The sequence below is a fragment of the Glycine max genome, chromosome 7 (assembly GCF_000004515.6).
Source record: "Glycine max cultivar Williams 82 chromosome 7, Glycine_max_v4.0, whole genome shotgun sequence".
Taxonomy (NCBI): domain Eukaryota; kingdom Viridiplantae; phylum Streptophyta; class Magnoliopsida; order Fabales; family Fabaceae; genus Glycine; species Glycine max.
In genome coordinates, this window is record NC_038243.2 from 21,277,768 (window position 1) to 21,297,282 (window position 19,515).

At 33.9% G+C, this 19,515-nt stretch overlaps 1 protein-coding gene across 10 annotated transcripts; it reads right to left on the reverse strand.

Annotated features, from left to right (window-relative positions):
• Positions 1-4,862: 4,862 nt before the first annotated feature.
• LOC100803516 (uncharacterized) lies at positions 4,863-19,012 on the reverse strand. Of its 10 annotated transcripts, none has more exons than XM_014778065.3 (10): positions 18,723-19,012; positions 15,278-15,385; positions 14,985-15,015; positions 14,673-14,808; positions 14,554-14,593; positions 13,466-13,634; positions 13,312-13,388; positions 5,869-5,976; positions 5,691-5,756; positions 4,863-5,165 (listed from the first exon to the last, which is right to left on the reverse strand). In XM_014778065.3, the coding sequence occupies exons 2-10, from the start codon at positions 15,377-15,379 to the stop codon at positions 5,091-5,093; spliced, it is 804 nt and encodes a 267-aa protein (XP_014633551.1). In that variant the 5' UTR covers positions 15,380-15,385; positions 18,723-19,012; the 3' UTR covers positions 4,863-5,090. The 10 variants fall into 10 exon arrangements, 5 of the variants coding, with proteins under 5 accessions (XP_014633551.1, XP_014633550.1, XP_040873059.1 ...); XM_014778064.3 differs by having other exon boundaries at positions 15,278-18,477; positions 18,723-19,010; XM_041017125.1 differs by lacking the exon at positions 14,985-15,015 and having other exon boundaries at positions 18,723-19,007.
• Positions 19,013-19,515: the final 503 nt, after the last annotated feature.

A 19,515-nucleotide genomic window follows, 5' to 3' on the forward strand; every position in this document is an offset into this window, starting at 1 on the left:
ACGTCTGAGATAAGAGAAATACCCCTCGCATTGTAGCATTTCTCTTTCCCGCAGAAACCCAGAGTTGTCTTGGTAAAACTACGATCTCGATTTTGTTAACCGTTGGATTGTCATAAAATTTAGATATATTGTTCGAAATTCAGTTGTGCACGTTTTAACCGTTGGGAGTTTCGAAATAATGTTCGTGGAGGGAGACAAAAGGAATCGCATGAAGATAGTCCAAGTGGAGGTTTTAATCCTTTCTCCGTTTCTCTCACGTTTGGGAACTCTATCGGAGCAGTCGGAGGAAAAACTGGAGGAATCCTAGGGAACCGTTAGAGATGACGCTATCGCTGTGGGAAGACACGTGAGCCCGCTTAGAGGTAAGGGATGAGTTATTCACAGTTGGGGATTAGTGAGAACATGTGTAGGGATCCTTAAAGGATTAAATTGAGGTTTTATTTTGAGATGTTTGTTAAATTACAATTTTTCCTTTATGATTATAAATAAAATATTGATGTCCTAATGAAAATTGCTTGATAAATTGTGCTCCTGATATTTGTATATTTCGACCTATGATTTTGATATAATTGTGTAATATTATTTGAGGGGTTTTAGTCCTCATGTTGTGATAGTCTTTTATATAAATTGTTATATTGAGGATATGAAATGATGATTCAAATTGTGAGTATGTGATGAATTGTAGAATAACATGTTGCTTTGAGATTATAATATTGTTATTGAGATTGAGTATAAGTGTAAAGTTGAACATGTGTTAATTTGTGAGATACGTGTAAACATGTGATGGTGGATTATGACACTATGAGATGTGAAATTGTGAATGAATTCTAGTTGTGGATAAGTGTGTAGTTAACACTTGATGTGAAATTACTTGTGTTGTAAGCTATGAATTGTACAATAACCCGACCAGCGTTATCTTGAGAAAAGCGTTGATGCGCAGTGTTAAAGAGAAAATATAGGTTTCCTATTTAGGAACCAGTGTTAAATCGTAGCGCAATTGTGTTGAACGTGTTTAAAACACGAGTGTAAGGTCGTGAGTATTGTATAATTCATGAGCAGTGTCTGCATGCAAAAATTATTTTAGGGGTTGGACCTGAATCAGGAGGGAGAGACCCTGACGGACTCTTCAGAGTGTAGGCCTTGGGGGTCACCGAGTTTGAGTGCTCCTTTAAGCCTATGATGATCCCATATGGTTGGAGCATTCTCGCAAAACATCGTGACCCTGACTGGTCTCCCTATGATCTTACTTAGTGAGAGTGACCTAACAAACCCATGGTGTGGTGTATCTTGTTATGTACTCCTAAGCGCCCCAGGGTAGTTTTTCACTGACATGGTACCACATTGCATATAGGATTGAGTCTTAGCATAACTGTTGCATATGCTTGCTAATTGATGTGTTATTATATCTTGATCGAAGTGTGGGATTCTTGTGTAATGTGATTGATGATTGAAAAGTGAATTTTGAATGACGAAGTGGTGAAGTTACATGAGCTATGTTTAAGCAAGTGGTATCTCATTTATATAATATGTATATTTAATTGTCTTGTTTCTCTATTAGCTAGGACTATGATAACTCACTCCCTGTGTGTTGTTGTGTTTGGATCCTGTGATGATCTTGAACTTGTGTTCGGGGGAGCAGATGAATAGGTGGATGACTATGAAGAACCTCATGCTAGAGGACATGGGAACACCACGCTCTGATAGGATGTGACATTATGATATAGGTTCTATATTAATTGCATGAAACTTAGATGGCCTTCTTTGAGCCGAGATGACTTTATTATGTATTTGGACAAGTTTGAATATGATGTAGAAGAAAGTGAATGCGAGTCTTTTACCCATTTGAAAGGTTTGTATTTAAAAATATTTTAAAAGTAATTTTAATTAATATTTGAATTTTTATTCCTTTATTAATATATATGTGAGGGGTAGAGGGTGTCACACTTGGCAATGAAAACACTTCATATCACGACTCTTTTTTGAGGATTGTTCTTGGAATTTTGGAGGAGTTTTTAATGGTATAGGTGTTGCATTAAAGGTGGCAGCCCCTTTACTCTTGTCTTTCCAACTAGAAGAACCTTAATTAGTGGAACTCCTTTTGGCCACACCTTTCCTCTTCAATTGTTTCTCTACTTGGATTGTTTTGTGAAGCAAATCCTCCATTTTAACAAATTCCTACAGCTCAACAATATCACGGATATCACTATTTAAACCACTAAGAAATCTAGCCATAGTTACCTCTTCATCCTCTTTTATCTTGACTTGAATCTTGAGCACCCCCATTTCTTTATAGTATTCCTCAACACCTTTGCTACCTTGGGACAACTTTTGAAGTTTGAATTTTAAGTCCCTAGTATAGCTTGCCGGCACCAAAGTTTCCACCAAAGGCTCCTTACTTCTAGCTCTCTCCCTTTGCAATTTGTTCCACCACACAAGAGCATAATCCGAGAATTTCGCAGCTGCTAGTTTTAATTTTTGGGCCTCCTCATAGGTGTTACATGAGAAGATATGCTCTATCTTGAGCTCCCACTCCAAATATGCCTCCGGATCACTTTAGCCTTTAAAGGGGGGAATGTTGAGCTTGACTCCTTCAATTCGGTTTAGCCTTGGACCACCATCATTTCCTCCTCTCCTTTCTTCCTCATGACGTTCACGATTCTCTAATCGCTCAATTCTTTCATACAATTCCTCGTTGTTCTCTCTCAATAGTCTTTGCATTTGAGCATTGACAGCATCCAACAAGAATCTTTGTGCCCCATCCAATTGACGTTCACCACCAGCTGACATATTCAAAATATAAATAATAATAGTTATAAAAAAATAGAAGCTCACCACACTCAAGTGTATCTCTCAAATATGTTTTTTTTTTCAATTTTGTGCACTCTTGCCTTTTTCCACTCTAGAATTCTCCTTGAGTTCTAAAGAAATTCAAGAGAAAGTTTATACAAATTTCAACCACCAATATGTGACAAGGAAAAGGCTTAGGGCTAGGCTAACAAAGGCTTAGAACAAGGACAAAAATTCCAACAACTACATAATGGGATTTTTTTTTGAAGGAATTAAACTTCAAAATTTGGTAATTCAAACCTTCTAACAACCAATTATATTACCTTCAAGAATTTTTGAAAGCTATTATAGCATGAACCATTCAGCCCAAATATTTTTTTTTTTTAAAAAAAAAAATAAGTTTTTGCCTTCTTTTTTAACAAGAAATTAAAGACCTAATTTTTGCAACGGTTCAGCCTCAATAAAAAATAGCATGAACAAGGAAATATAAAATGACAAAGAAGAAATTAGAAGGATGTTACCAAGAAATTTCAGCCCAAGCAGTCTTGAAAAACCCTTGAACCAAAAGCTCTGATAACCAAAATGATGTAAATCCATTTACACAAGAGTTGAGGATGGATCTTCAAAGGTTTTTTTTTTACTTGTATGAAATTTAGAAAATGGAATGGATAAGGAGAGAGAAAGTGGCGAGTTTATGGAGGGCTGAATGGAAGGGATTTGGTTCAAAGTCTGAATGTGTTTAGATGGAGAATGATGATGATAACAATGGTGTTCAAGTGGGATTAAAGGCTGATTTAAGTTTGGCAAATTTTTTAGGAAAAAAATAATCCGTAAATTTGAGTTTAAGGTAAAATTATGGTGGCTGGTTGGGGAAAAACAATTTCTGAGTTTGTTTAGGTCGAATGAAGATTTAGAATGATGAAGAAGGAGAATGAAGAAGGTGGTTGGAAGAATCACTCCTCCGAAATTGGTGTCACACACAAGGTGATGTTCCTTGATAAACTAATTTCTTGAATCACTCAAGTAACTAAGGAGATTCACTCTCACATTTTAGAAGGTGATTAAAACTCACTCAATTCAAGGTCTGATTTTTATTAGAAAATGCACAATCCATAAATAGGAATGACATCAAGTTGGTTACAAAAGTGAGAAGATGAAATGATCACCAATAACAACAATTGATGGTATCATTATACCTAATTAAAAGTAAAATTAAGACACAAAAACATGTGTAAAAATGTGCAACTCTTGGTCAGCCAAGAGGCAACCACAAGCTTAGATTTTCCACCTTATTAAACCTTAATTTCTTCAAATTAAAACAAGCTCATTGGTGGTGCAAATCCAAAGAGAATTGACAATCACTTTAACACAAGTTTTGACCTTTATTTCAACTAACAAAATTATAAAATCACTCAACAAAGGTGGCGCCCTCTACTCTTCTTGGAACATGATGCAATTGACAATCTGAAGTTTCGCCACTTGTAACTTAGGCCTAAATTCAAATAGCATGGTTAACACTTGTTGAAGATCTTCCTTTGCCTTCTTTGTTCTAGCTCTTGCCATAGGTCCTCCAAGTCTTTCTAAAGGTTCCTTACCCTTAGTCCTTGTCATGCCCTCATCAGAAGTGATATAGTGAAATTAATCCAAACTCTTTTATTCTCTATTATTTTATCTTTTTTTATCGCTTCATAAAAGTACTATTTTTTATTTATTTATGCTATTGTTATTTATATTTCCGCAATCCAATGAAAATCACCGTTATTTCGATAATCATAGTTAGTTAACATTATTATTTTGTCGAGTATTATATAAGTTTCTATGGATATGATACTTTAACTTTAATTTTATATTGTTTGTGCAACCCGATATACTTACAAGGAGTTAACATATCATATTCTACCAAATGAATGCAACAGGCGACAAATTGTTTCATTCATTTAGATTATCATCTTTAACAGCAATAGTCTTGTTGCACTAGGTGAACAACAACAAAATGTATCACTCACTTACGTACATCAACGACCAAGCCTAAATTTGCTACTCTGCATATATTTTTGTGACTATAACGTTGAGCATTGGCATCAACATGTGATACACTAACAATATGATTTTGAAAACTATAACTTGCAATGATCCAAAGCCTACTGCATCAACTAATCCGATAGCTACCCCAATGTTTTCCCGTTCTCGCAGCAAATTACAGGGAATGAAAAGGAATATTCTAATACCACAAACGGCTAAAATGTTTCCTTGCAGCAAACAACACGCAATGATAAGGCATATTATCACCCCAACTTTATTTCTTATGAAGGTGTTTGTGAAGAAATCAGGAGCTGCAACAATAAGAAGAATAAAAACTGCAGGCAACTCCAGCCAATCTGCAATAACAGCCATGACTCATTATTGGTCACTAATGAAGAAAAGGGGAATATCCAAACTGATAACCAAGATTTGTGTGCTCTTAAATATTCATTTTCTTCCTATAGAAGTTAATGTTACAAAAAAATTTTCAAGACAGCATTTTCTAATACTGTTATATTTTAAGCTATTTTTTCTGAATGTCTAAAAGAATTCAATGTTTTTATAATAATATTAGTATCCTTGAAGTCTTAGTAATATGAAGAGGTATCAGGTCAAGTGTCCAAGCCAACACGTAGGTGTTTGTATCAGAAATGTGGTACACTATGCAACACTTCACAACAAAATGACTCTGCTTCATAGTCCAAAACAGATACAAATACAAGTTGAGCTAAGCTCAACCAGTTACAGGAATAGTTAGTTTTAAATTTTTTGTATTATACACTAAAATTAATGGATAGAAGCAAATAGTTTTTAAGGACACCGCTCATGTAATGTGCATCTTATATAGAAGAGCCTAAATACTCAGCAAAAATGTACCATACCAGAGAAGTGCCTTGGAAACAAAAGGTGCAATACAATAGCAATGAAAGCAATCCATTTTCCAAAGTCTGTCCTGTATAACCACAAAAGTAGAAAGATACTATCAAGAAAATTTTGATATTGGAGAGAACCAAAGACATGGATTTGATAACAATTAATAACGCATGATAAGATAATCACCTGATGATGCGAAAAATCAAGGAAGGCAGGCTGAAGAAAATGAATGGAATGAGTAGTGATGTAAGAATGTCCGTCTTCCAGTTCGCACGGTCCAATATCAGCAAATAACTTAAGTTCACAAAGAAAACTTATCAGTGAAAATGTAGAAAAACTCGGAAATTCGTCTACAGAAGACCACTTTGCAGGCTGAAGCCAAAAAAGAAAAAAAGAGAGTATAAGATTAAGTTTTGCAATATAAAATTGCACAATAGACAAAATAAGTTTGCACAAGTTTATAAAATTGATTTGAAGACATTCACCAGATGATGAGTATGAAATATTCCGGAAATTCTCAAGGTTCATACAAACTTTCTTAGCATATTACATACAAAACCAAAACCTTTGCTGCCCATTGTAATCCTACCTGATTAAAATAGGATTGGTGTAACATCCCAATTTTTGTAATATAGATTAAAAAGAATTGTTATTTATAAATAAAATAGATTTTGTTTTTATAAAATAAATAAATATAGAGCAAATAATAGGCTGAGTACCCTAGGTATAAATAGTTATGTTAAGTCAGGTGTCTCTTTTTGGCCTCATTTTCGTTTTTCCCCTTCTCCTCTCAAAACCCTTTCTTTTTCTCGCAGCCCACCAAACCTGTCTCAGAAAAATGACGATCTCGGACTCGTTAACCGTTGGATCGTCGTGAAATTTTAGTACCACGTTAACAACCCAATTTCTAACATTCTCACCGTTGGGAATTTCAAAATCATATCTCATCTGAGAGGAAAACCCTTCGCATTGTAGTATTTTAATTTCCCGCAGAAACCCAAAACTGTCTCGGTAAAACTACGATCCCGGTTTCGTTAACCGTTGGATTTTCATGAAATTTGGACATGTTGTTCGAAATTCAATTGCGCACACTTTCACCGTTGGGATTTTTGAGAAAATATTTGTGGAGGGAGAAAAAGGAATCGCATGAAGACAGTACAAGTGGATATTTCAATCTCTTCTCCGTCTCTCTGACGTTTGGGAATTCTATTGGAGTAGTCGGAGGAATAACGGAAGGAATCTCAGGGAACCGCTAGAGACGTTACTATAGCTGGCTGAAGACACGTGAGTCCGCTCATAGGTAAGGGGATGAGTTATTCACAATTGAGGATTAGTGAGAACATGTGTAGGGATCCTTAGAGATATCAATTGGAATGAGTTTTGGGGTATTTTTGCAATTTTCATTTTATCCTTTTAATTATTACAGTGAATTATATATGTTTGATGAATCAGTTGATGTCCCAATGAGAAATTGCTATGAAATTGATGTGTTTTTGTATTGAGTGTGAACCCCTTAGAAAAATTAAGCTTTTTTTATTAAGGTAAATTATATTTTAAATAATATTATTCAATGACTTATTTTATATAAATTATTATCTTGTTCTAATTTTTCTACGACGATGATCAACATGTTATGTGTATATAATTATTGTAATACTAGAATAATAAATTAATGAAAATTATAAGGTTAATGTCTAGTGGTAATTTCTTTTGATGTAATATTAAATTAATTGTTATAGAAATCCTTTGATAAAAAAAACAATGTAGTTTAATTTACTATATACATATACATATATATGTTTTGTATCATGCAAATATTATTATTGTGTGATGTGCATGAGTTATAAGGTGTAATAAGTTATTATAATGGTATTATAATATTATAGTGAAGATTGAGTAGTACAAAGTTGAATGTGTCAATTTACGAGATACATGTAAAAATGAGATGATTGATGTGATATTATGAGATGTTAAATTATGGGCATGATATTTGATTGTGAATAAGTGTGTGTTTGACGCTTGATGTGACAATAATTATATTGTGAGCTATGAATTATACAATAACCCGACCAGTGTTATCTTGAGAAAAGCGTTTATGCATAGTGTTTAAGAGAAAATGTAGGTTTCCTATTCATGAACCAGTGTTAAATTGTAGTGCAATGTGTTAAACGTGTTTGAAATACGAGTGTGAGGTCGGGGGTATTGTATAATTCATGAGCAGTGCTTATAAATGAAATATGTGATGAATTGTGGAATAATATGTTGCCTTGAGATTATAATATTGTTATTAAGATTGAGTAAAAGTGTAAAGTAGAATAGGTGTTGAATTGTGAGATACGTGAAAACATGTGATGGTGGATTGTGACATTATGAAATGTGAAATTGTGAATGAGTTTTGGTTGTAAATAAGTGTGTGATTAACTCTTGATGTGACATTATTTGTGTTGTAAGCTGTGAATTGTACAATAACCCGACCAGTGTTATCTTGAGAAAAGCGTAAATGCACAGTGTTAAAGAGAAAGTGTAGGTTTCCTATTTAGGAACCAGTGTTAAATTGTAGCGCAATATGTTGTACGTGTTTAAAACACGAGTGTGAGGCCGTGGGTATTATATAATTCACGAGCAGTGTCTGTGTGCTAAAATGATTTTAGGGGTTGGACCTGAATCAGGAGGGAGAGGCCCTGACGGACTCTTTGGAGTGTAGGCCTTGGGGGTCACCGGGTTTGAGTGCTCCTTTAAGCCTATGCTGATCTCATATGGTTGGAGCATTCTCGCAAAACATCATGACCCTGACTGATCTCCCTATGATCTTACTTAGTGAGAGTGACCTGACAAACCCATTGTATGGTGTGTCTTGTTATGTACTCCTAAGCGCCCCAGGGTGGTTTTTCACTGACATGGTACCACATTGCATATAGGCTTGAGTCTTAGCATAACTATCTCATGCGCTTGCTAATTGTTTATTATGAAATTGAGGTGTTATTATGTCTTGATCAGAGCGTGTGATTCCTGTGTAATGTGATTGATGATTGAAAAGTGTGATTGATTGATGAAAAGTGAATTTTGAATGACAAAGTGGTGGAATTACGTGAATTATGTGTAAGTAAGTTTTATTTGGTTTATATGATATGTATATCTAGTTGTCTTGTTTCTCTATTAGTTAGGAATGTGATAACTCACTCCCGGTTTGTTGTTTGTGTTTGGATCCTGTGATGATCTTGAACTCTATGTTCGGGGGAGCAGATGACTAGGTGAACTGCTTTAAGGAATATTGTGCTGAAGGACGTCGAGACACAACATTCTGATAGGATATGACATTGAGGTATAGGGTTTTATATTAATTGTATGAAGTCTCAGACGACCTTGTTCGAGCCGATGACTTTATTATTTATTTAGACAAGTTTGAATATGATGTAGAAGAAAGTGATTGTGAACCTTTTATCCCTTTGAAAGGCTTGTATTTAAAAATGTTTTAAAAAAATACTTTTAATTAATATTTGAATTTTTATTCCTTTGTTAGTATATATGTGAGGGATAGAGGGTGTCACATTTAGTTCCAGGGAAAGATATATGTGCTCAAGACCAAAAAGTTATTACATACAAAATATCTTAGAACGTGGGTTTGACTTAACTCAACTTTTTAAAAAAAAACTTAAAAAAAGATCAGTTACGTGGGGATTGCCCCACTTGTATATTTGGTCCAACATACAAGAGGTCCTTAGGCAAATTTCTCCATATAGGCTCCTTTTCGAAACTAATTCTCGATATGGGTCTCTTTTCAAACTATTTCCTGCATGGTGTCGTTTTTTTACATAAAAAGCATGCAACTCGCAAAAGCCATTGGCGAGTTTGGCCAGCCTTTGACACGTGGCACTGGTCTCGCCAGTGCCACTGGCGATTTGAGCTCCACGGGACTCACCAGTTTGACTGGCGAGTTGAGCTAGGTAAGCTGGCTAGCATTGCAGAGGGTTGCAGACACGGAACAACTTTTTCAGGTTGGGAATTGCCAGTGGGATTGGCGAGTTGTGCTTTATTTGGAACTGCCAGTAGTACTGACGATTTGTTCATTGATTAGCTGAGATCATCAGCTTTAAATAGCCTCCCTCTTTTCACATTTGCTGTGCGTTCATCATATAACGTGTGCTGAAGTGTTGCCAAGTTCTCAACACTTTAGTCAAATATCTCGCTTTCATATGCTTTGATTTTTTTTTCATTTATTAACATTATATTTATGAATTGAATCCACAGAAAAATAAAGAGAAAAACACGCTTATGAACGGAAATATTTTTATAGTTCAAGCACGTAGAAAAGTTAACTCTAAAAAAGACTTCCTACATGCAATGATATTTTAAAGGATTTTACAAATAATGCTTGCGAAGATACTGGGGTCTAAGTTATTATAAAAACTTTTGTAGTTTGCTTATATTTACTTATGATATTTTTCTTTGCATTATTATTTCTACATTTAAATAAATTTGTTGAGTGTGACATTAAAAGATACTCAAGTATGCATGAAATATAAAATTGGTTGTTTATAATATAATATAGATATTAGTTTCGAAAGCAAATTGATGTTTAAAATTATATTGTGATTTCATAAGCAAAAATACTATCGTTGTGTTTGGTGGCAAAAAGATAGCAAAGAAATGGAGGAGGAATGAGCAAAAGTGAGTATGTTCAGTATATATAAAATATATGATAGAAATAAAAACTGGGCAATTGAGTAATGTTTAAAAAACACACTGCTATTTAAAGCCAATGAGCAAATCGCTAGTGTTACTGGCAGTTCCAAATAAAGCACAACTCGTCAGTCCCACTGGCAATTCCCAACCTGAAAAAGTTGTCCCGTGTCTGCAACCCTCTGCAACGCTAGCCAGCTTACCTAGCTCAACTCGCCAGTCAAACTGGCGAGTCCCGTGGAGCTCAAATCGCCAATGGCACTGGTCTCACCAGTGCCACGTGTCAAAGGCTGGCCAAACTCGCCAATGACTTCTGCGAGTTGTATGCTTTTTATGTAAAAAACGACATCATACAAAAAATAGTTTGAAAAGAGGCCCATATCAGGAATTAGTTTCGAAAAGGAGCCTATATGAAAAAATTTGCCGAGGTCTTAATCGGTTAACGTGAAACAATTTTTCTCAAAAAAAAAATCATTAATAATGAAAAATAAATAAACATACTTGGTGGCTAATCATTCAAGATGCAAAGGAAAAGTGGCTACTCTTAGTCCACAAGAAAGAGAGAGATTGTTGGAGTAGAGTATATATACATAGCAGTAATGGATGCGATGAGTTGTGGGAGGAAGACTGCAGAATCCGAGACACCGAACTTGATGACACGTTGGGTCAAGTCCCTGAGATCAGAGTAGAACTGCTCCGCTGCTTGATCCTCAAAGAAATCTCTCATTGCTACATAGCAGTTGCTCTTTTGCAAAATTCGCAAGGGAAACTCAAAAACAAACTAAGTGGAATGTGATTTGGATCACTTGAAAGTGATATTAAGCATAGCAAAAGATACACTTATACAGTTGGGGCATTGACTCAGCAAGGTTCTTGGAAGTTAAGATGGTTGTTGGAATAGGTGGATGAAGTTGGAGTAGGGAACTATGCGAATCAGAAGAAGGTGAGGGTTAAGTAAAGTGAAGTGAAGGAGAAATTATTGTACGGTCCGGACCACTACGTCATACAATAATTTTCTCGACGTGAAGGAGTTGCAACTATGGGTTGGATTGGGATGGTGGGTTTGAAAGGAACTGTTAATTAAAATTAGACGGTTTGGGATGGATCTTGGAAAGCAATAAAGACGTGGGTAGCGTCTGGATCCCCCCCGCTACTCACTGTCTAGTCTCTAGCTCTAGTCTACGTCTATCCTCCCTCTCTCACCTACTCAGGTAAACTGTTTCCAAAAGTATTTAGAATCTTACTTTTGTTTTTGAAGACTAAATTTAAATTTTAGTCTCTTTATAATCTTTAAATGTGATTTTGTTTTTATTTTTTATTTTAGTAATTTTAATATTTTTATTTTAAAAAATCTATAATATTGATTTAATTTTTAATTTTAAATGTTTATTTTATTTTATTTTGATCAAATTGAATCTTAAACTTAACTTATTTAGTTAATATGTCATTAAAATTTAATTAATTAAAATGAAAAAAATTAAACATATACTAAATTAAAGATTAGACCAAAAGGAGTACACTATAATTGTAAGGAAGTAAAAGAGGGAAAGTCTTTGGTTGGATTATAAATTGTGTTTTTTAATCATTTTTAAATGCACCCCATAATTGTGTACAATATTGGAAATTTTGTTGTAAATATTAAAATTATTTTTTAAAAATATTATTACAATAAAAGTATTTTAAAAATATATTTTAATGTTTTTTTTGTAATGTGCGTTGTTATCATAGTCATCACCACAAAAAACATTCTTAAATTAATTTAATAGGATTACAACTTTTAAAATGAGTTTACCTTGAAATTAAAAATTAGAGAAAAAACTAAAATTAAATTTTAAAAATAGATGAGTTTTGAGTTTCAGTTTATTCTTTGTTTTTAATTTTTAAAAGGATGTTACAAATTAAAGATAAATATAATGAGTCAATTATGTTCCACTGACTCACAGGTCTAGCTAGGTCGAGTTATTTATTGGATCGACCATGCCTTAAACTTGATGCAACCTATTATGACCTAGTCCTTGACCTATTTTACATATATCCTTAGTTAAGAGTTATTAATTTTTTTTTGAATTATCACTACAAGAAAAATGACCTATACCTACGGACAAAAACTGTTACTATAAATAAAAATCCGTAGGTAAATGTATGATAGACTTTGTCCTATAGACATTTCTTCCATCAACTTTGAGAAGACGTATAATGATGACTAATTGTCTGTCACTATAGGTTTTACCTACTATGTATTGTGTGTAGGTAAAAGTCATTAGCTTTTACTTACATCTCCTAACTGTAGGTAAAAGTCTTTAATATATATCTATCATCTTCAACTGTAGGTAAATATGTTTAACATGAACACCTCTAATAAGAAGACAATTCTAGGGTGCCAATTTGAGAGCCTAACTAGAAAGACTATGACCTGTTTAGTAACTAGGGATGCACCTTGGCATTGCAATCTGCCCTCCTAAGATGGGTAAGGTACATAAAATTAATAGAGTCAAATGTCCTGCTTGAAAGTTGCCATGAAGCAAGACTAGAGCACTTAGACTACCACTTACATTACACCATCAACATCCAAGTCACCACATCCTACAGCTTGTAGATCTCTTGCTAGCTCTTAGGTCTTTTCATACGCCACTGCCAGCATTCGAAGATACCGAAACCTCAAATCAAATACAAAGTACATTGGCATCAGCCTGCTGTCAAAACTGGCACTTGGATGATAATAATGAAGGAAATTGGTTAATCGTACTCACTAATAGGAGCTCACCTTCCTCCACGGAAGGTAAATTGACAAGAGATGATTTCTCTAACAGTTTGTCCAAAAGGGCAGTGATTCACTGCTCTAAAACTCTCTACATGCAGAATTATGAGAACATTGGTTTTTGTGAACACAATAAAATATACAACCTATTCAAAGCCACAATATTTAGTGAAGACCATGTTGTCTAGTACCTGAACTAAAATTGACATGACTTCACTTGGTGAAGGGAATACGGCCGTGATTGTTGCAGCTTCTTTATGAACAGTATCTGTAAAAAAATACTGTCAATCATTGTCCTGCCAAGAATATTTTCATTTTAGAAACAGAAGAAAGTATAATTCAAACCTGTGATTTCTTTGTACAAGGAGGAAAGCCCACGAGCAACATTACTAGGACTAGCTTGGCCAGCCAGGTCACCAAGAACCAGCTTAGTGTCTGCATTCATTATTTCCACATCAATGAACATTGGACGTGTTGCCACATAATGTTGCATGGCACTTGTACCCCTGTTAAACTGCATTACAAATAGTAATTTAGTTAAATAGTAGCACTAATTTACCAAAAATTCAACATTTGATATGTTAGTGGGTACACTCAAATGTAATTATGTACAACAAAACTTTATTACTTGAGACAAAATTTTGGCACATTCTGAAATTTGAAGTTATATGAAGGTAGAGAATCTCAAGCCAGAAGCAGTTTGGTGCATATCAAACACCAAGACAGAACCATTATGCGAGGAAGTTATATGAAGATTAGCATTTGAAGTTTCCACATCAAATAAATACAAAACCATAGTGCTGACTTGTAGTCCAGCATATATGTAATGTGAATTGTTGAGATCCCATGAACAAGACCATGCAAGAACCTGGAATACAATTCCAGTAAAGGTGAAACCCCCCAAAGAGGGACTAGTAAACTCAACTTGTGACAGATCACAATCTTTGAGCAATAAATTAGTAGAACAAGGGGAAAAGGGGCATGAAAAAAAACTATTTTAAGAATTTATTTCTAATTTTCTACAAGTAGTTTGGAGGATTTTCTCTTATGTCATTTGAGGTTTTGGAATCAGGGGAACTAATGGCGATTGATGGCCTTGCCCTCCTGCCGAATGCTATTTGTAGTTAGTTCATGCCTAAGGTTGGAGAAAAAAGCTAGACTTTCTGGATATCTACTTACAACACTGCATCCTTTATGGAAATCAGTGGTTTTTTTATCTTCTTCATGGTGTTTAGTTAATGGTTACTTAGAACGGCCATCTTTGGAAAAACATGCAAAGAGACTGGAAACCTTTGCTCAACTCAAGGAGGATAAAAAGTTAAATATACAAGCAATACCAATCTTAAAAACCACAAAACATAGCAATTACAAACTATTTCCAACAGCTTTATTACTACTAAATTACCAAATCAAAATATTGAATCAAACTTCACCTGTAGGTCATAATTGACAACAAGGTTGCCGCTGTCCAAGCTGTAACAAAAGGAAATACATCAATGACCAAATTTTTACTACGTCAGACAAGATGAATTAGTACTTAATGCAACCATACCTGAGCACTGATAATTTCTTTCCTAGAGAAGCAAAGAGAGCTAGGCTACTACTATGAGAAACCGAAATGTGTAGGTCTTTAACACCATTTGTGCCGGAAGGCAGTAAGATGTCTTGCATCTCAAATGGAGACATACCTAGTAGTAGTATGTAAAATAAATTTAAAGGGGTTATAACTATTTAACAAACTTGTATTTGCATTGTGTGTACATTTAGCCAATAATTGCTCCGATGTCATTAGAAGAGGCCGCATGGTACAAAAATATGTAGCATTACTCATTAACATGCATTTTTAATCATTTTGATGTGTTACCTGCATGCATTGTATACTCTTCCACTGTTGCCTGCGATAGAGTTAATGTCATAGTTTTTGTTATCCCCTTAAGAGAAGAACGTCAATGTGTGTGTGATATTGGTTAATTGATTTTTCTATTGTGCCTAAAGTCTCATTGTATAATGGCCTCTAGGAATTTTGTGACCTATCATGGAAGGCATGGGTTAAGTTAAATGACATTTGTCCTCTCCAGGCTTTGGCTCTTCAAAGAGGCAAAGGTAAAGTGGTAATCATAAAAAAATTCAGGGTAGGAAAAATGCAATAGAAAGAACCTTCTCAAGTCTCAACGGACAGTCTCTTATCCCTTTTGTTGGGTAGTTGAGTTGAGAATATGCTTCTTTCTTCACTAGTGCATGGGAAAATCCTTTCTGCATTTCCCTCTAAAAGGCCACAAAAAGCAAAGTCCAAAGTGGATAAGCAAAAATGAAATATGAATTGATTGATTAGACTCCATACCGTTCCTAGTTGTTTGATGGACAAACTTATATGTACAAAACGTGTGGAAATTGGAAAACATCATGATCCATAATTATTTAATTGATAAACTCTAGGCAGCCATACAGTGGAGACCAAAATTGTAAATCATAAGATAACTTTATCTTCAATTTCATTAATTGATAAAAATTACACGTCTAGAAGTTAGGCAATGAATAGAATGTTTCAAGTTTCTTTAATGCTAAGCTTTAGTGGTGTCAACAAGTAAGGGTATTTCTTATTAAACAGTAGTGCTTGAGTTATCCATCTCTAAAAATAAATTATAAATATCTACAGAATTCTACTTGTATCCATCTTAGCTTGATGGTTCCATCCCTGACCAGACAGGAGAAAGGCATGCACACACACATATATATATATATATAGAGAGAGAGAGAGAGTATAAAGAGGTAGTATTAGGCTTCACTGTTTCACAAGAAGCATGGTCAAGAAGAAAATATCCAAAGGAGATATTTCCTAGTTACTTTTCCCCACATCCCGAATCCTTTAAAAAAAGGATAGCCGCCTTTCATCATCCCTTAATATCCTCTCTCTCACTCCCTTCTTCAGATCCTCTAAACCCACTTTAACTCTGTTTCTTGAGGTCAACTTGTGTAATATGCCACCCAAACTAGTTCTGCCGCTGGTTACACCAACCAACCCAAACCTGTTTTAATAACACTGCTCTCTCTACTGAAATATCACTATCATAAATTTCTACAAAAGTTCAGCAAATGCTAATAACTTGAGGAAGATAATAGTTCTTTGTTCAGTACACTTAACAACTGACAACTGAGGCTTTTTATGGCTATATCTAATTACCTGAATCAAATTGCTCAAAGAACTAAGCATCACAAATCTGATGTAACAACAATCTATTCTCCCAAAAACCTTTATATTAGAGTATTGGCATCAGGACATTAGCAGCAGCTAGTAGTAGCATTCCTAAGTTCACATTCCCAGAAATAACAATACAATGCTAGAAACATACACAATAAGTGTGAGTGGAGTATTAATTAGAAAATGTTTTCAATTGAGGTTTCTACACATATAGTCTTAATATTTAACCCTCAAATAAGTTCTGCCATACAGTTTATTTCTTGGTTCCATGTTCCAATTGACATCTTGCAAAATTTCAGCTAAAAAATAACTAATACAATTAAAAGAAGATATCAAGCAGACGCAACACAAGTATTTAGTGTAGATGAAGTGGCATCGAGCATTGCCTTCATAGTTCCCCTGTATTTTATGGATTTAGACTTGGGAACAATATTTTTCAGGACACCTATGTTCTTGCCAGAATAATGAAAGTCAATACAAGCCTATTATATTATTATTTTAAAATTATTATTTTGTATGTCTCTGTTTACTTAATTTTTTTCATAAATATTTAATGAAAGAATAATTAAATAAGAATATGAAAGAAAAAATAATAATTAATATATCAAAATTAAAAACCATCTTCTAAAGAAAATCAAACAAATTTTTAAAGAAAATTTTATAATTAGGAATGTAATGAGTATATTGTACTGTATACTTTAGCCAAACTATTTTTTTTAGAGGAAAGCAAAATTCCTGTGCAAGAAGAAAGAGAAAGAATAAGCCCAAACTCTTAACTCCAACACAAAATTTTGATCCATCAGGCTCTAACTCCAACACAATATTTTTTGCCACTCCCAACAATTACTACAAACATTAGTAAAATGCTTCACCAAGAGACAAAATCACAAGCAACCCGTGGCCAAGAAATGAAGAAATTACCTAAAAATAGATACTATAAATTTGTAGTAACCAACTCCACGGAAACTTCAAGCTAATGTTTCTGCATTAATTCAATTTTTGTTATCATACACTACTGCACTAGTTTGTCCTTGTTCTACCCAAACAGGCATGTTCCCGCTCTAGACTTAAATAAGGAACAGTTAGCACAAGCAATGCTACCTTGGCTATATATATTGCAACACACAAGGCATTCTGAATGTGTGTAAATCATCCTTCTGTAGCACTCCATATGCCCTTGGCAGTTCTATACCTCTATTTACTTCCCTCAGTCTATCATATGGGAATGGGAATACAAGAGGTATTTAAACCTATTACATAAAAACCCCACCCTCGGACTAAGAAATGTAATCATATTAAAGGATGATTTACACACATTCATTAAAGTATAGATTCCTATCAGAGATACTAAACTAAACTTCCCTAATAGCTTAATATTTTGAGATAATTGATCCTCAAACCTCCTTGAATAAAGTATTCAGGATTTATTCTTGCTTTCCCCGTTATTCTAGCAAAAGTTGCATTTTAGCACAAGATAAAACAGGCATGTGCTTTGTCCATGCTGGATGGGACATGTTAGTGATATAAAAACCAATATTGAGTCTTCAGTTCACATAAGAGCTTAAGCTTCCAAGATGATTGGTTTTCAACAATTTTAATATCAATAATTTTATCTTCTAATATAAGTTTTAAATTGTTCTCCTGGCCTTTTATTTTGAGTTTGATGTCATAAATTTCTTGATCACTTCAGCAGCTCAAATAAAATAATGGAATCTCTTGATTATATGTTAACCTCATCAGATAAAACTATATCAGAATTCCATCGTCCAACCTCTTGTTGGATAAAACCATATTTCCTTGGCATTTATTTTTATAATCATTAGACTAGTCCATCCCTAGAATTATCCTTCACTTGCTATTTCTCTGAATTCAATTGTGTACAAGTTAGTCCTTAAATTAATAAATTTACACAAAACATATTAAATTAGTTTTTCTCAAGAATCAAAATGAGATACAAGAATGGTTAACATGATACAAGTTGTATATATATTCAAGGACTATATTTTACAGAAATTGTTAAAAAATAGGTTATTATGTCCCTATTATATACTAGGACTATCAATGAAAAACTATCAACAATCTCATCAACAATCTTTGCATTTGCTGATAATCCAGTCTCATCAGAAGAACACCTTAGCCTCTGAGGTGAGTTTTGCGGCTGACACAAGCAACAAGGTAACAACCTCAGTGGTGAAGTCACAAATCAATCACAACTCGATTCATTCATTCATCCATTCACAAATAAAAATTCTACTAGTTCTCAAATTTTCAAAATTCAATGCTTCAAACACAAATAGAGTATGGAGAAATCGAATAGAAGATGAAGACATTCAAAGGAAATTCAAAAATGTCTCACACAGACACTAATAGGTGAAATTAGAGGTGAAGATGTAAGTGAGATACTTGAGGTTAGGGATTCTTCAGCTCCGCTAAAAAAAAATCATTGCGTCGAACCTAGGGCTTTTGCGGAACTCTGTGAGAGAGGAACAATTTTGTTAAACGAGATAATGAGTTTGAATGCTGAGAGAGAGAGATAGGGATAAGGAAAACGCAAATAGAGAACTCTACGAAATAAAATCAGCACTACTAAATAGAGAATGGAGAGAACTCTATTTATCGAAAAAAATGAAAGTATAAAGGGAGAGAACTCTACAAAATAGAGAACGGAGAGAAGTATAAAATCAAATTAATAATAAAATCAGCAGTGTAAGTATTCACGATGGGCCTCCCAAACTTCAAACAGTGCAAGTATTCACGATGGGCGTCGGTATAAACTAACAATTACATTTTTTAAATATTTTTTCTTCTATTGAGTAAAAAATTCAGGATAAATTAAATTAATCCGTAAAAAGAATACTAATCTAAATTAAAATTAATTCTTAAAATTATTAATTAACATATTTTCTTTAATTAATATATTTACTAAAAACATAAGAGTCTGATATTTAAATTCAAATAATTTTTGGAGTTTTACTTACACAAAGTACATAGTTGCAGATAGAAGTTTTTTTTTAATTTTAATGAATTTATCTACGCCAAATAATTGTAGGTACAAGTTATTGAAATTTACCTACATTAATTAGTTGTAGGTAAAAGTATTTTACACTAATTTATATGTAAGCAAAAGACGTCGGTAAGTAGAAGTCATTCTTTTTGTAGTGTATAAAAATTTATAAATTAAACTAAAATAATTAAT

Bases quoted from the DNA above. Each gene is read 5' to 3' on its own strand.
- LOC100803516 (XM_014778065.3), bottom strand. From the start codon at position 15,379: ATGCAGAAAGGATTTTCCCATGCACTAGTGAAGAAAGAAGCATATTCT. The intron at 14,809-14,984 runs GTAACACATCAA...TACTACTACTAG, and splicing joins AGAGTATACAATGCATGCAG to GTATGTCTCCATTTGAGATG. The intron at 13,635-14,553 runs GTGAAGTTTGAT...TTTGTAATGCAG, and splicing joins TTGTCAATTATGACCTACAG to TTTAACAGGGGTACAAGTGC.